The 14,041-nt window shown below is 39.5% G+C and overlaps 1 protein-coding gene across 4 annotated transcripts in view; it reads left to right on the forward strand.

Annotated features, from left to right (window-relative positions):
* GALK2 (galactokinase 2) overlaps nt 1-14,041 on the forward strand; it is a 167,948-nt gene that overhangs the window by 37,016 nt on the left and 116,891 nt on the right. For 2 of the 4 annotated variants that reach the window (XM_067029220.1, XM_059057907.2), the window contains exons 4-5: nt 7,506-7,596; nt 10,806-10,952. In XM_067029220.1, the coding sequence (XP_066885321.1) occupies nt 7,506-7,596; nt 10,806-10,952 (238 nt within the window). The remainder of the gene's footprint in view (nt 1-7,505; nt 7,597-10,805; nt 10,953-14,041) is intronic. The other 2 variants (XM_067029221.1, XM_059057908.2) reach the window with 1 other exon arrangement.

Raw genomic sequence — 14,041 nt, forward strand, 5'->3', positions numbered from 1 at the left:
AATTTTATTTATCTTCTCAAAGAACCAGCTTTTAGTTTTATTGATCTTTGCTATTGTTTCCTTCATTTCTTTTTCATTTATTTCTGATCTGATCTTTATGATTTCTTTCCTTCTGCTAAATTTGGGGGTTTTTTGTTCTTTCTCTAATTGCTTTAGGTGCACAGTTAGGTTGTTTATTCAAAATGTTTCCTGTATCTTAAGGTATGATTGTATTGCTATAAACTTCCCTCTTAGAACTGCTTTTGCTGTATCCCATAGGCTTTGGGTCGTCGTGTCTCCATTGTCATTTGTTTCTAGGTATTTTTTGATTTCCTCTTTGATTTTTTAGTGATCACTTCGTTATTAAGTAGTGTATTTTTTAGCCTCCATGTGTTTGTAGTTTTTACAGATCTTTTCCTGTAATTGATATCTAGTCTCATAGCGTTGTTTTCAGAAAAGATACTTGATACGATTTCAATTTTCTTAAATTTGCCAAGGCTAGATTTGTGACCCAATATATGATCTATCCTGGAGAATGTTCCATGAGCACTTGAGAAAAATGTGTATTCTGTTGTTTTTGAATGGAATGTCCTATAAATATCAATTAAGTCCATCTTGTGTAATGTATCATTTAAAGCTTGTGTTTCCTTATTTATTTTCATTTTGGATGATCTGTCCATTGGTGAAAGTGGCGTGTTAAATTCCCCTACTATGATTGTGTTACTGTCGATTTCCCCTTTTAAAGCTGTTAGTATTTGCCTTATGTATTGAGGTACTCCTATGTTGGGTGCATAAATATTTACAATTGTTATATCTTCTTCATGGATCAATCCCTTGATCATTATGTAGTGTTTTTCTTTGTCTCTTGTAATGGTTTTTATTTTAAAGTCTATTTTGTCTGATATGAGAATTGCTACTCCAGCTTTCTTCTGATTTCCATTTGCATGGAATGTAATATCTTTTTCCATCCCCTCACTTTCTGTCTGTATGTGTCCCTAGGTCTGAAGTGGGTCTCTTGTAGACAGCATATATATGGGTCTTTTTTTTGTATCCATTCAGCCAGTCTGTGTCTTTTGCTGGGAGCATTTAATCCATTTACATTTAAGGTAATTATCGATATGTATGTCCCTATTACCATTTACTTACTTGTTTCAGGTTTGTTTTTGTAGGTCTTTTCCTTCTCTTGTGTTTCTTGCCTAGAGAAGTTCCTTTAGCATTTGTTGTAAAGCTGGTTTGGTGGTGCTGAACTCCCTCAGCTTTTGCTTGTCTGTAAAGGATTTAATTTCTCCATCAAATCTGAATGAGATCCTTGCTGGGTAGAGTAATCTTGGTTGTAGGGTTTTTTCCTTCATCACTTTAAATATGTCCTGCCACTCCCTTCTGGCTTGTAGGGTTTCTGCTGAAAGATCAGATGTTAACTTTATGGGGATTCCCTTGTGTGTTATTTGTTGTTTTTCCCTTGCTGCTTTTAATATATTTTCTTTGTATTTAATTTTTATTTATTTATTTATTTAAAAAAAATTTTTTTTTGCGTTACGCGGTCCTCTCACCGCTGTTGCCTCTCCCGTCGCAGAGCACAGGCTCCGGACGCGCAGGCTCAGCGGCCACGGCTCACGGGCCCAGCCGCTCTGCGCCATGTGGGATCTTCCTGGACCGGGGCATGAACCCGCGTCACCTGCATCGGCAGGCGGACTCCCCATCACTGTGCCACCAGGGAAGCCCTGTGTTTAATTTTTGACAGTTTGATTATTATGTGTCTTGGTGTGTTTCTCCTTGGGTTTATCCTGTATGGGACTCTGTGCTTCCTGGACTTGATTGACTATTTCCTTTCCTATATTAGGGAAGTTTTCAACTATAATCTCTTCAAATATTTTCTCAGTCCCTTTCTTTTTCTCTTCTTCTTCTGGGACCCCTATAATTCGAATGTTGGTGCATTTAACCTTGTCCCAGAGGTCTCTGAGACTGTCCTCAGTTCTTTTCATTCTTTTTTCTTTATTCTGCTCAGCAGTAGTTATTTCCACTATTTTATCTTCCAGGTCACTTATCCGTTCTTCTGTCTCAGTTATTCTGCTATTGATCCCATCTAGAGTATTTTTCATTTCATTTATTGTGTTGCTCATCATTGCTTGCTTCCTCTTTATTTCTTCTAGGTCCTTGTTAACTGTTTCTTGCAATTTGTCTATTCTATTTCCAAGATTTTGGATCATCTTTACTATCATTATTCTGAATTCTTTTTCAGGTAGACTGCCTCTTTCCTCTTCATTTATTAGTTCTGGTGTGTTTTTATCTTGCTCCTTCATCTGCTGTGTGTTTTTCTGTCTTCTCATTTTGCTTATCTTACTGTGTTTGGGATCTCCTTTTTGCAGGCTGCAGGTTCGTAGTTCCCTCTGTTTTTGGTGGCTGTCCCCAGTGGCTAAGTTTGCTTCAGTGGGTTGAGTAGGTTTCCTGGTTGGGGGGACTAGTGCCTCTGTTCTGGTGGATGAGGCTTTATCTTGTCTTTCTGGTGGGCCAGTCCACGTCTGGTGGTGTGTTTGGGGATGTTGGTAGCCTTATTATGATTTTAGGCAGCCTCTCTGCTAATGGATGGGGCTGTAGACCTGTCTTGCTCTTTGTTGGGCATAGGGTGTCCAGCACTGTTCATTGCTGGTCCTTGAGTGAAGCTGGGTCTTGGTGTTGAGATGGAGATCTCTGGGAGATTTTCACCATTTGATATTGCGTGGAGCTGGGAGGTGTCTTGTGGACCAGTGTCCTGAGGTTGGTTTTCCCACCTGAGAGACACAGTCCTGGTGCCTGGCTGGAGCACCTAAGAGCCTTTAATCCACATGGCTCAAAATAAAAGGGAGAGAAAATAAAAAGGAAAGAAAGGAAGGAAGGAAGGAGGGAGGGAGGGAAGGAAAGAAGGAAGAAAGGAAGGGAGGGAGGAAGGAGGAGAGGAAGGAAGAAAGCAAGAAAGGAAGGAAGAAAGGAGGAGAGGAAGAAAGGGAGGAAGAAAGGAAGGAAGGGAGGAAGGAAGGGAGGACGGAAGGGAGAAAGGAGGGAAGAAAAGAAGAAAGAAAGGGACAATACAACATAAAGTAGGATGAAATATAGTTATTAAAATAAAAAATAATTATTAAGAAAAAAATTTCTATTAAAAAAAACAAACCAAAAAATCACCGGGTCAGTCTAACCCTAGGACAAATGGTGCAAGCAAAGCTATGCAGACAAAATCTCACACAGCAGCACACACATACACACTCACAAAAAGAAAAAAGGGGAAAATAATAGTATATCTTGCTCCCAAAGTCCACCTCCTCAACTTGGGATATTCGCTGTCTATTCAGGTTTTCCACAGATGCAGGGCACTTCAAGTTGATTGTGGAGCTTTAATCCGCTGCTTCTGAGGCTGCTGGGAGAGACCTCCCCCTCTCCTCTTTGTTCGCTCAGCTCCTGGGGTTCAGCTTTGGACTTGGCCCTGCCTCTGAGTGTAGGTCGTTTGAGGGCGTCTGCCCTTCGCTCAGACAGGACGGGGTTAAAGGAGCAGCTGATTCGGGGGCTCTGGCACAGGCTGGGGGGAGGGAGGGGCACGGATGCGGGGCGAGCCCGCGGCGGCAGAGGCTGGTGTGATGCTGCACTGGCCCAAGGCGTGCTGCGTGTTCTCCCAGGGAAGCTGTCTCTGGATCCCGGGATCCCGGCAGTGGCGGGCTGCATGGGCTCCCAGAAGGGGCGGTGTGGAGAGTGACCTGTGCTCGCACGCAGGCCTCTTGGTGGCGGCAGTAGCAACCCTAGCGTCCCACACCCGTCTCTGCTGTCTGCGCCGACAGCGGCGGCTCGCGCCCGTTTCTGGAGCTCCTTTATGTGGTGCCCTTATTTCCCTTTCTTCGCGCCCCAGGAAGTGAAGAGGCAAGAAAAAGTCTCTTATCTCTTCGGCAGCTCCTCGCCCGTTTCTGGAGCTCCTTTAAGCGGCGCGCTTAAACCCCTCTCCTCGCGCAGCAGGAGGTAAAGAGGGAAGAAAAGGTCTCTTGCCTCTTCGGCAGCTCCAGACTTCTCCCGAACTCCCTCCCGGCCAGCCGTGGTGCACTAACCCCTTCAGGCTGTTTTCACTCTGCCAACTCCAGACCTTTCCCTGGGATCCGACTGAAGCCCGAGCCTCAGCTCCCGGCCCCGCCCGCCCCGGTGGGTGAGCAGACAAGCCTCTTGGTCTGGTGAGTGCCGGTCGGCACCGATCCTCTGCGGGAATCTCTCCGCTTTGCCCTCCGCACCCTGTTGCTGCGCTCTCCTCCACGGCTCCGGAGCTTCCCCCTCTGCCACCCACAGTCTCCGCCCGCGAAGGGGCTTCTAGTGTGTGGGAATCTTTCCTCCTTCACGGCTCCCTCCCACTGGTGTAGGTCCTGTCCCTATTCTTTGTCTCTGTTTATTCTTTTTTCTTTTGCTCTACCCAGGTACGTGGGGGAGTTTCTTGCCTTTTGGGAGGTCTGAGGTCTTCTGCCATCGTTCGGTGGGTGTTCTATAGGAGAAGTTCCACGTGTAGATGTATTTCTCATGTATCTGTGAGGAGGAAGGTGATCTCCGTGTCTTACTCTTCCGCCCCCCCCCCCCACTTTTTTTTTTTTTTTTTTTGCGGTACGCGGGCCTCTCACTGTTGTGGCCTCTCCCGTTGCGGAGCACAGGCTCTGGACACGCAGGCTCAGCGGCCATGGCTCACGGGTCTAGTCGCTCTGTGGCATGTGGGATCTTCCCAGACCAGGGCACGAACCCGTGTGCCCTGCATCGGCAGGCGGACTCTTAACCACTGCGCCACCAGGGCAGTCCCATAATTTGTCATATTGATTTACTCAGATTCACTTAACATTCCCACCATGGTGAATGTGGGAATTCCATTTTTTTTCACAAAAGCAGAGCCTGCAACAGGCTTGGAAGGAGGTGTTTGGGAAATGATCCCAGGAGCAGTATTAAAAGAGGATGGAGACTGAGTTAGGGAAGCAGAGGTGAATTATCAAGGCAGGTAGCTCCTGCTGTAGGTAAGGGGCTTCATTCTACCAGGACCCCTAGGAAGAATGCAGCATGCCTCCCAGAATTGTCCACATATTGTCTAGCATGTATTGCATAATTTCTTTATTCATCATTGATGGACATTTAGATCATTTCCAGCTTTTTGTTATTATGAATAATTCTGCTGTGAATATTTGTATACAAATCTATGTGTGGACACATGTTTCATTTGGTAAATACCCAGGAGTGGACTGTTGGGTTATCTTTTTAAGAATTTGCCTGTTTTCCAAAGTGGTTGTATAATTTTACATTCCTACCACCAGTATATGAGAGTTCCAGTTGCTTCACATCTTTGCTAACATGTCTTTTAAAATTATATCCACTCTCATAAATGTGTATTAGCATCACGTTGTGGATTTTAAGCTATGTTTCTAATTATGAAGGAGCTGGCACTTTTTAGCTTTTGCTTTGATGTTTCTCATCTAGCTTCCTACATTTGTGCAAATTCCCTCCTCTACTTTTCCTAGTATACCACCACCCCTGTCCCCGAACTTGTTCCTGGTTTTCTTTTCTTTGTGGTGACTTCCAAGATCTGCTTATCTAGGAACAGAACTCATTTAATTTTGCTAACATAATCTTTACTACTTTCCAAATTCTGTGACTTCTTGTTGACTCTAGGTAATAAATTTTAACTCCTGTGGGTGATACTAAAGTGCTTGTGAGCTGGAGTCAGACTGTGTGTGTCCCTGGAGAGTCACTAAACCTCTCTGAGCCTCCAGGAAAGCCTCCCCTTTCCACCCTAGTGTGCTGACTATAGAAATTGCTGTATGGTCAGGCCATTCAAGATGGCTGTTCTCTTGCTCTCTGTACATCCACTGCTCCACCAGTCCCTGCTTCACCTGTACCCTAATTATAGAGCTTAATCAGTTACTACCCATGTGCCTGCCCCCTACGCCACCTGCTGGTTTCCTTGGTAACTGATGAGCCAGCCTGACCTCAATTCCACCTATAAATGGTAGCCTCCTTCTCCCCAAGTAGTGAAGATTGCTGCCATGTCTTGCCTTCTGCCTGCCGTACACAATGGGGTGTTGCTCTAGGATGTTTTGCTGCAGACCTATAAGATGCCCTATCCAATAAACCACTGATGTCTCTGTCACTGTCTCCAGGCTCTTTCTTTGGTCTCAAGGCTGGGCAACTACAAGGTTTGCAGGCCTGCGGGGTGCAGCCCAAAAGATACCCTCTTGGCCTTGCATCTCATGTCATATTTCACACCATCACATGACAGTGGTATGTGATCATGATTTGTGTTCATGCTGTCTCGGCTAGATTACATATGCTTAAAAGATAAGCCCTTTGCCTTTTACCTTTATATTCCTGTGAATGCCTTGCATACTTAAGTGGTCATTCAGTATTTTTCTTAGGACATGATATGTCCATGTTATTAAGATAACGCATGGAAGGCACCTACCACAGTGACTGGCACATAGTAGGTATTTAGTAAACTATATGAAGAGCACTCAGTCAATATGGAGAATGTTACTTATTTCCTCACATTTAAATTGATTCCCCATTTCACATATTTTGTCCTTTGGCTGATTTAGAAGCCTACTATCTTTCATTTTGAAATAACTTTTGACTTTCATGGAAGTCACAAAAATAGTATAAAGAATTCCCACATGTCAACTGATGTGTCCTCAGGGCATCATATCAAGTAGGCACATGATGTTCCTTTAACTGTTGTTAATTTTGATCATTTGGTTGAGTTGTCTGCCAGATTACCATAAAGTTACTATTTTTTTCCCTTTGCAGTTATATCTGGTGGGGAAATACTTCAAATTTATATAAATATCTTGTTTCTCATCAAATTTTTACTCAGTAATTTTAGCATCCTTTGATGATTCTTTCCTGAAACAATTATGGAGTTTGCCAAATAGTGATTTTTAAATTTCTGTCTTTTCTTCTATTAGTTGACATTTTGCTCTAAGGAATAGTTTTCCCTTCTTCTTCATTTAGCTATTTATTCATTTGTTATTTTATATCAGTGTAGATTCATGGAATCTTATTTTATTCAATGAGTTATGATCCATTAGAATCATTATTTGTTTTGTTTGTTCCTTCTTAAACTGTGCAGATGTAAAATCTGATGGGTGGTAGAAAGTGTGGGGAAAGGTGGCTTTGAGTACTTCTGTTCTAGTAAGAGGTGTGACAAACAGCAGGCCCAAAGGATAAGCATCTATGTGGTTTACAGCAACTTAATAAGGACCATCATGAAATAAAAAGTGGTGTAGATTATGCTAAAATATATTGGGTCCTCTCCCTTTCAGGAAATAAAAAGGGTCAGTTGAAAGTAGTTTAGTTATTAAGGTCACTACAACTTCTCTTAATTTTTAGCAGCTGGAGATGTTTGTTGTTTTTGTAGACTGTGAAGTACGAATATGGGAAGTAAATGGAAAATAAAATTTCAGTGTTATTGTCTTGGCACAAGATGGCAGCAGTCAGCCATCGATTCTGTAGCGCAAAGCCTCTAGAATTAATGGTGTCTTTTGCTTTTGCAGGGACTTCAGTACTAGTGCTAATAACATCCAGATTGACAAAACCAAGCCTCTGTGGCACAACTATTTCTTATGTGGATTTAAAGGAATTCAGGTAAATCAGTTTATAAGGCACCTACTAGCAGTTGAGGTTATGAAGTGTATTATATCAAGACATTTTATTTACTCTATCATTTTTGTCTCCTTTCAATGCTAACTGATGTTTCTGTTCTATTTTGCTAAATAATGTATTTCAGGGAATTGGGTAGATGTGACTGTTTCTGGGTGGTGTTCATAGGGGGCTGTAGTGACTGTTCATAAGGCAGGTGCAGGTGCATCTGACAGATACCTTTTCAAATCTTTGTTCAAATTTTCTTTCGAAAGATACATCTAGTAATATTATTTGTATTTTGTTCTAGGGATGTATAGGTGTATACTGTAATAGGATTTAGAGCTGGAAAGCCCTGGGTTTGAATCTGGGCTTTACTCTGCTGTGTTGATTTAACTTCTTAAGCCTCAGGTTTGTTATCTGTGAAATGATGTTATCATTATCCCAGCAAAGAATTGTTGCAAGGATTACACAGTGCTTGACACATAGTAGGCACTAAATAAATGGAAACTTAGTGTTGTTATTACTATTTCAGATGGGGTTAAATAAAAGATGTAGTGGAATTTATTAGAATAAGTATTTTCCTAGAAACACTGAATAATTACTTTGAACATCTCTAATGTCATGTACAAGAACAAGAAAATGAAAAATTTCTACTTTCTCTCCTAATTAACAAAGTATGAAGGACACAAAAGAAATTTGATTTGCTAAGTCAATTTGATTTGTTGATTAAAATTTATGTTTCACAGAGCTTGTGTTCCTTACTTCCTGGTGGTCCTATTTGAAACTTTGTTATGAGTAGCCTAGGACTCAGTGGCATATCCATTACAGATATGCATCACATTTATTTCTGATGTATAGTCCTGTACTCTATTTATCATTATTCTGTTCTTAGACTTCCTTCCTTCATTCCTTTCTTTCTTCCTTCCTACCCAACCCCCTTCCTTCCTTTCTTTCTCCCAGACACATGGTAACAACTTACAGGAAAAGTTATGGCAGGGACATATATACACTACCAAATGTAAATTAGATAGCTAGTAGGAAGCTGCTGCATAGCACAGGGAGATCCCCTCTGTGCTTTGTGACCACCTAGAGGGATGGGATAGGGAGGGTGGGAGGAAGGGTGACGCAAGAGGGAAGAGATATGGGAACATATGTATATGTATAACTGATTCACTTTGTTGTAAAGGAGAAACTAACACACTATTGTAAAACAGTTATACTCCAATAAAGATGTTAAAAAAATAAATAAATTAAAAAAAAAGTTATTGGCAGGTTTTAAATCTTCAAATCATTTGGCTTGTCACATGCATTAGTGGGAATTACAGTATTTGGAAGCATTTGTTTGGCAAATGCAATTTCATATTCCTTATAGCAACATGCCTTTTGTAGCATATGGATAAAGTGACCCAAAGAACAAATGTTGCTTTGTGTTGTATTTGAGAATTTGAGGTCTTACAGCCTTCCTTTTCGATTTGACAACTTATGTGCAAAAGCAGGTCTGTTTAATAAATGTTTGGCAGAGAAGTAATTTAAATGTTAGCCTGTTCAGAAACCTTCAAATTCAAATACTAGAAAGTTCCAGAGGATACTCTGTTTATATTAAATTGAACATGTTATCCTTTTGGGATAGCACTATTACTGAATTTGGCAAAACCCATTTGCATTTTGAATCTGTTGTACATTTTAATTTAAACATTGCCTGATAAGTTTGTAAGTATTACTCACATTCAAGACACCCTGTGGATCAGTTCATGGTTAAATATATAGCCTTCTCCAAGGATTTTTTTTAAACAAGCTGTTGGATGTTCTGTACGAAAGGGCATTGGCAGCAGGAGTATTTTAGTTTATAATTTGTTTGCATTTCTGGAAAGGAAATTTTTAGGTGGTTTGAAATCAAGAAGAGAAGTACATCCAATTGAATCTCTTCTTTTGTGGTGGATGAGTTTTGCCAGCTTAGGGGAAAAAAGACAAAAAAAATAAAAAAGAATAAACCAGTCTTTTATTTGCAGAGTTTTGTTGTTACTTTGGCTATTCAAACTAGTTTATTGACGTTTCTCTGAAGAATAATATGTATGATGAAATGCATAATTATGTAATATAATAGTATTTTTACTTTGGTCTTGAGCCGTTTGAGTAATTTGTAAACATGATGGTACTTTTTCTTGAGGAGGAGATGACCTTGAATTTATTTTAATTTTTTAATTTTTTGAATTTATTTTTAATTCTAAACTACAAAGGATATGATATGATATCATCCTAAGTGTCCTCATCGTAGGTATTCATCTAAGTATCCTAGAGCTTTCTATCTTGAGATCAGAGTCTTTGGACTTGATTATTTCTTTGGAAATAATCAAGATTATTTGATTAAATAATCAAGTCCAAATATTATTTCTTTGGACTTTCTTATTTGTAGAAATACAGTTTCCCTGCTTTGTTTAGAGTCTGCGTTCTCATTTGTGGCTGAATTCTAATTTGGTTGTCTTGAAAGCTACCATATGGCTAATTTGTATCTATAAACCCCAGTAAAAATCTGGATTTCCTCGTATAGCTGACTTACACTAAATCACAGTGACAGTATGCTGGCCCGGGTTTCTGACCACAGTGAGAAGTTCTCAACCAGAAATCAGAGACCTGGATCCTACTTCCAGCTCCCTATATGTAATCTTGAGAAAGTCTCTTAATCTGTTGGTGCCTAGGTTTTTCCAGAAGTAAAACAGAACTGAGAAAGTTTGGAAGGTCCTCTGAAGAAAAGTATTCCATAAAATACTCCATAGAAACAAACCACGGCTTAGTGTTAGATTTTACAATGACAGAGTGTTGGGATGTGCTACACAGAGATTTAACCTGCCTCACTAATAATTGTGTATTTCTTGTCTTGCTACTTGAATTATAATTGTTTAATATTTTTCCATATTTGTTCAAATCAATTAATATTCATGAAAAAGATCATTCAAAGCAATTTTAGGAAATGGATCAGTAGGTTTTTGTTCAACAAAGTAAAAATTAATCTTCAGATTATAGTGCCCTGTGGCCAAGAGCCATTAAATAAAATGTCATATATGGACTCAGCTAGATTGAATTGCACAAGTTGTTTCCATAAGTAGCATAATAAGTCCATTGATAGACTTTTGCTCTCTGAGGAATGAAAGAACTTTCTGCTACTCCTTGAATCCAACCAAAGTTACTAGTGCTATTTTTCCTTCTATTCTTAGGAACACTTTGGTCTTAGTGACTTGAGTGGAATGAATTGCTTGGTAGATGGAAACATCCCACCGAGTTCTGGCCTCTCCAGCTCCAGTGCTTTGGTCTGTTGCGCTGGCTTGGTGACACTCACAGTGCTGGGCATGAACCTATCCAAGGTAACCAATTTGAATGAGTTAGCCTGACAGAACCCTTTCTTTCTAAAGTATTAGCATCCACATCTTAAAATTAGAACACCTTTCTTTAATTGAAAAGCTTTGTCTTACCTGAAAGGACTGCACACATGGGCATGCCTTGTAATGTAAGTTCTGCTTGTGATAAACCACAAGGTAGTTGATACCTTCCAAAGAGTAAGCAAATATGTGAAGAGCTGTATCAAAATGCTCTTAGATTAACTAGGGAGATTGAATGCATCGTTATCTTTTTAGATCACCTCATTAACAAATTACCTTTAGAGAAAGAAATTCTAGGCTTCATAATTGGGCCTACTTATTTTCACCCAGAACCTTCAGGTAAATACTTGACAAGCAGTGGGTAAAAAGAGTAAAGACCAGGAAATAAAGGAACTGAACAGCATATCTGTTTATGTCAGCAGCTTAGTCACTGAAACAAACTTTTTAAAAAAATATTGCATTGTAAAGAGGAAATACTTATATAAAGAAGACATAAATCCTACAATAGGTCAGAAAGCCTCAACTTTACAAGTTCACATAAATCTCTGACTTTGCAGTTCAGAGCAGGTGTGCTCAGCTTTAATTAATGTTTTGGAGTTCTGGTTCAAATAAAATATTATCATAGGTTCTTTTTTATCTCATGTACATACACTACCAAGTTTACAGATGGTTTAGGAATATAGATTGGGCATCAGGCAGATCAAGAGAAAGTCAGCCGCATGCTTTAGTCTTCAGACTGCTTAAACTTTCACTTTGAAAATTTTGTATGTAAGAGAAAAGAGAAAAATGAAGGAGAAAGCAAAGGCTCAGATAGAATTCTCTTTAGCTGTCATGTGTAACTATACAGGAATTAGTACTTTGTAAGCAATGGCTCATTTGGAGGTAGGGTACCTTACTTGTTGTTATTTGTTTTTTGAGAGGAGAGAAAGTAAGGGAAAATAGTACTTATGTAAAATCTGCTTCCACTGGCACTGTGTTTAATCTGGTGGTTTATTTGTTTATTCATTTGTTCATCATTCAGCCATTACTTATCTAGTGACTACTTTGTGCCAGCTAATGTTCAAGGCATTGGTGATATAATAGGTATAGTTTTAACCCTCATAGTACTTATGATCTAAAGAGGGGAATAGAGACAAGTCAATAGGCAACTGTAAGAGAGTGTGATAAGTGGATAAGTCATGTGCTATGGGAGCAGATCTAATCCACATTTAGAGAACACAGGACATCTAAGCTGAGACAGGGATTAATAGATGTTAGTCAAGAAATACTGATAGCATGATAACACTGATAACATTGGATAGGCATGTTTCAGGTGGAGGAAATATGTGAAAATATCTAGAATAAGAGTGATCATGGCTTGTTGGAGGAAATATGAGAGGCTTAATTTAGCTGAAGCATATAATAATTTGAATGACAGGGTAGGAGACCAGATGCTGGGCCTTGTAAACCAGTGTTGAGGAATTTGGGCTTTATCTGAATAGCTGTTTGTAAAACGAGTGCAGCTTTCAGGAAGAGGATAACACAATCATATCTATATTTTAAAAAGACCACCCTGGCTCTATTATAAAATTTAGATTTGAGGGTAACTGTATTAGCAGTAGAGAGATGCCACTTCTAGGGAAGTGGCAGTGATAATGGTGAGAGAATTAGATGATAGATTTAAGGTACATCTCAGACAGAATCAATAGGACTCGGTTGTTGATTGGATGTGGGACAGCAAAGAGTCAAGGATTATACCCAGGTCTCTGGCTTGGTGTGATTCACTGGGATAAGAAATATAGATGAAAAAATAGGTTTGAGGGGAAGGCAAAATGTTGAGTATGAGGAATTTGTGGGCACACTGATGGAGTTATACTGTTTAGTTACAAACAATATCTCTGAAAACCAGGAGTAATATTTGGACTTGAGATGGTCCATTTGAGAATCGTTAGTATATAATTGATTTTTTGAAGCCATAGGAGTGGAGGAGAACATCCAGTGGAAGAATGTAGGCACAAAGATAAGGAAGAATAAGACAAATTCCACAAGCATGAACATTTGAGGGATGGACAGAGGAAGAGATGTCTACCTGAAGAGACTGAGGAGTAATCGGATAGGAGGAAAACTAGAAAGGATGGGCAACAGCAAAGAGAAAAGAATATTTCATGAAAGGAGTAGCAGTGGTGTCAAATGCTACTGAGAGGTTAAGTAAGATGAGGATAAGAAATATCCATTGAATTCAGCATCAAAGAAGTTGGAGAAAACTTTGGCAAGAGCAGTTTAAAATAGGAATGGGTTGAAGGGTTTATGAGAGGTGAGAAAGTAGAAAATTTCAGTGGATACAAAAAGTCTAGATACGCCTGTGAAAAGAGATAATCTGGTGTTTGTGGTTGGGGCTGAGGTCAAAGAATTAATTTCTTTTTAAAGGGAGGATTGGTGAGACTTATTTTTTGCATTTTCTGGCTTTCTGATGGTAGAATATATAAGGGAAAAGAAGAAAAGATAAAGAAAAAGAAACGTTGAACCTTTGGAATTATTCTGGCTGTCTCTGTGTTTCAAAGTCAAAAATAGCAAATGTATTGGATATAAAAACAGACACATAGATCAATGGAACAGAATAGAGAGCCCAGAAATAAACCCACGCATATACAATCAATTAATTTACAACAGAGGAGCTAAGAATACATAAGGGATAAAGGACAGTCTCTTCAGTAAATGGTGTTGGAAAAACTGGATGTCACATGCAGAACAAAACTGGACCACTGTCCTATACCATACACAAAAATTAAATTAAAATGTATTAAAGAGGTGAATGTAAGACCTGAAACCATAACCAGAAGAAAACATAGGTGGTAATCTCCTTGACATTGGTCTTGGTGATGATTTTTTTGGATTCGACACCAAAAGCAAAGGCGATAAAAGCAAACAAGACAAAACAAAAACAAACAAACAAACAAACAAATAGAATGACATCAAACTTAAAAGCTTCTGCACAACAAAGGAAACCATCAAAAAAATGGAAAGACAAGCTACTGAATGGAGAAAATATTTGTAAATAATATATCTGATGAAGGGTCAATATCCAAAATATATAA

This window comes from Kogia breviceps, chromosome 3 (assembly GCF_026419965.1).
Source record: "Kogia breviceps isolate mKogBre1 chromosome 3, mKogBre1 haplotype 1, whole genome shotgun sequence".
NCBI lineage: Eukaryota > Metazoa > Chordata > Mammalia > Artiodactyla > Physeteridae > Kogia > Kogia breviceps.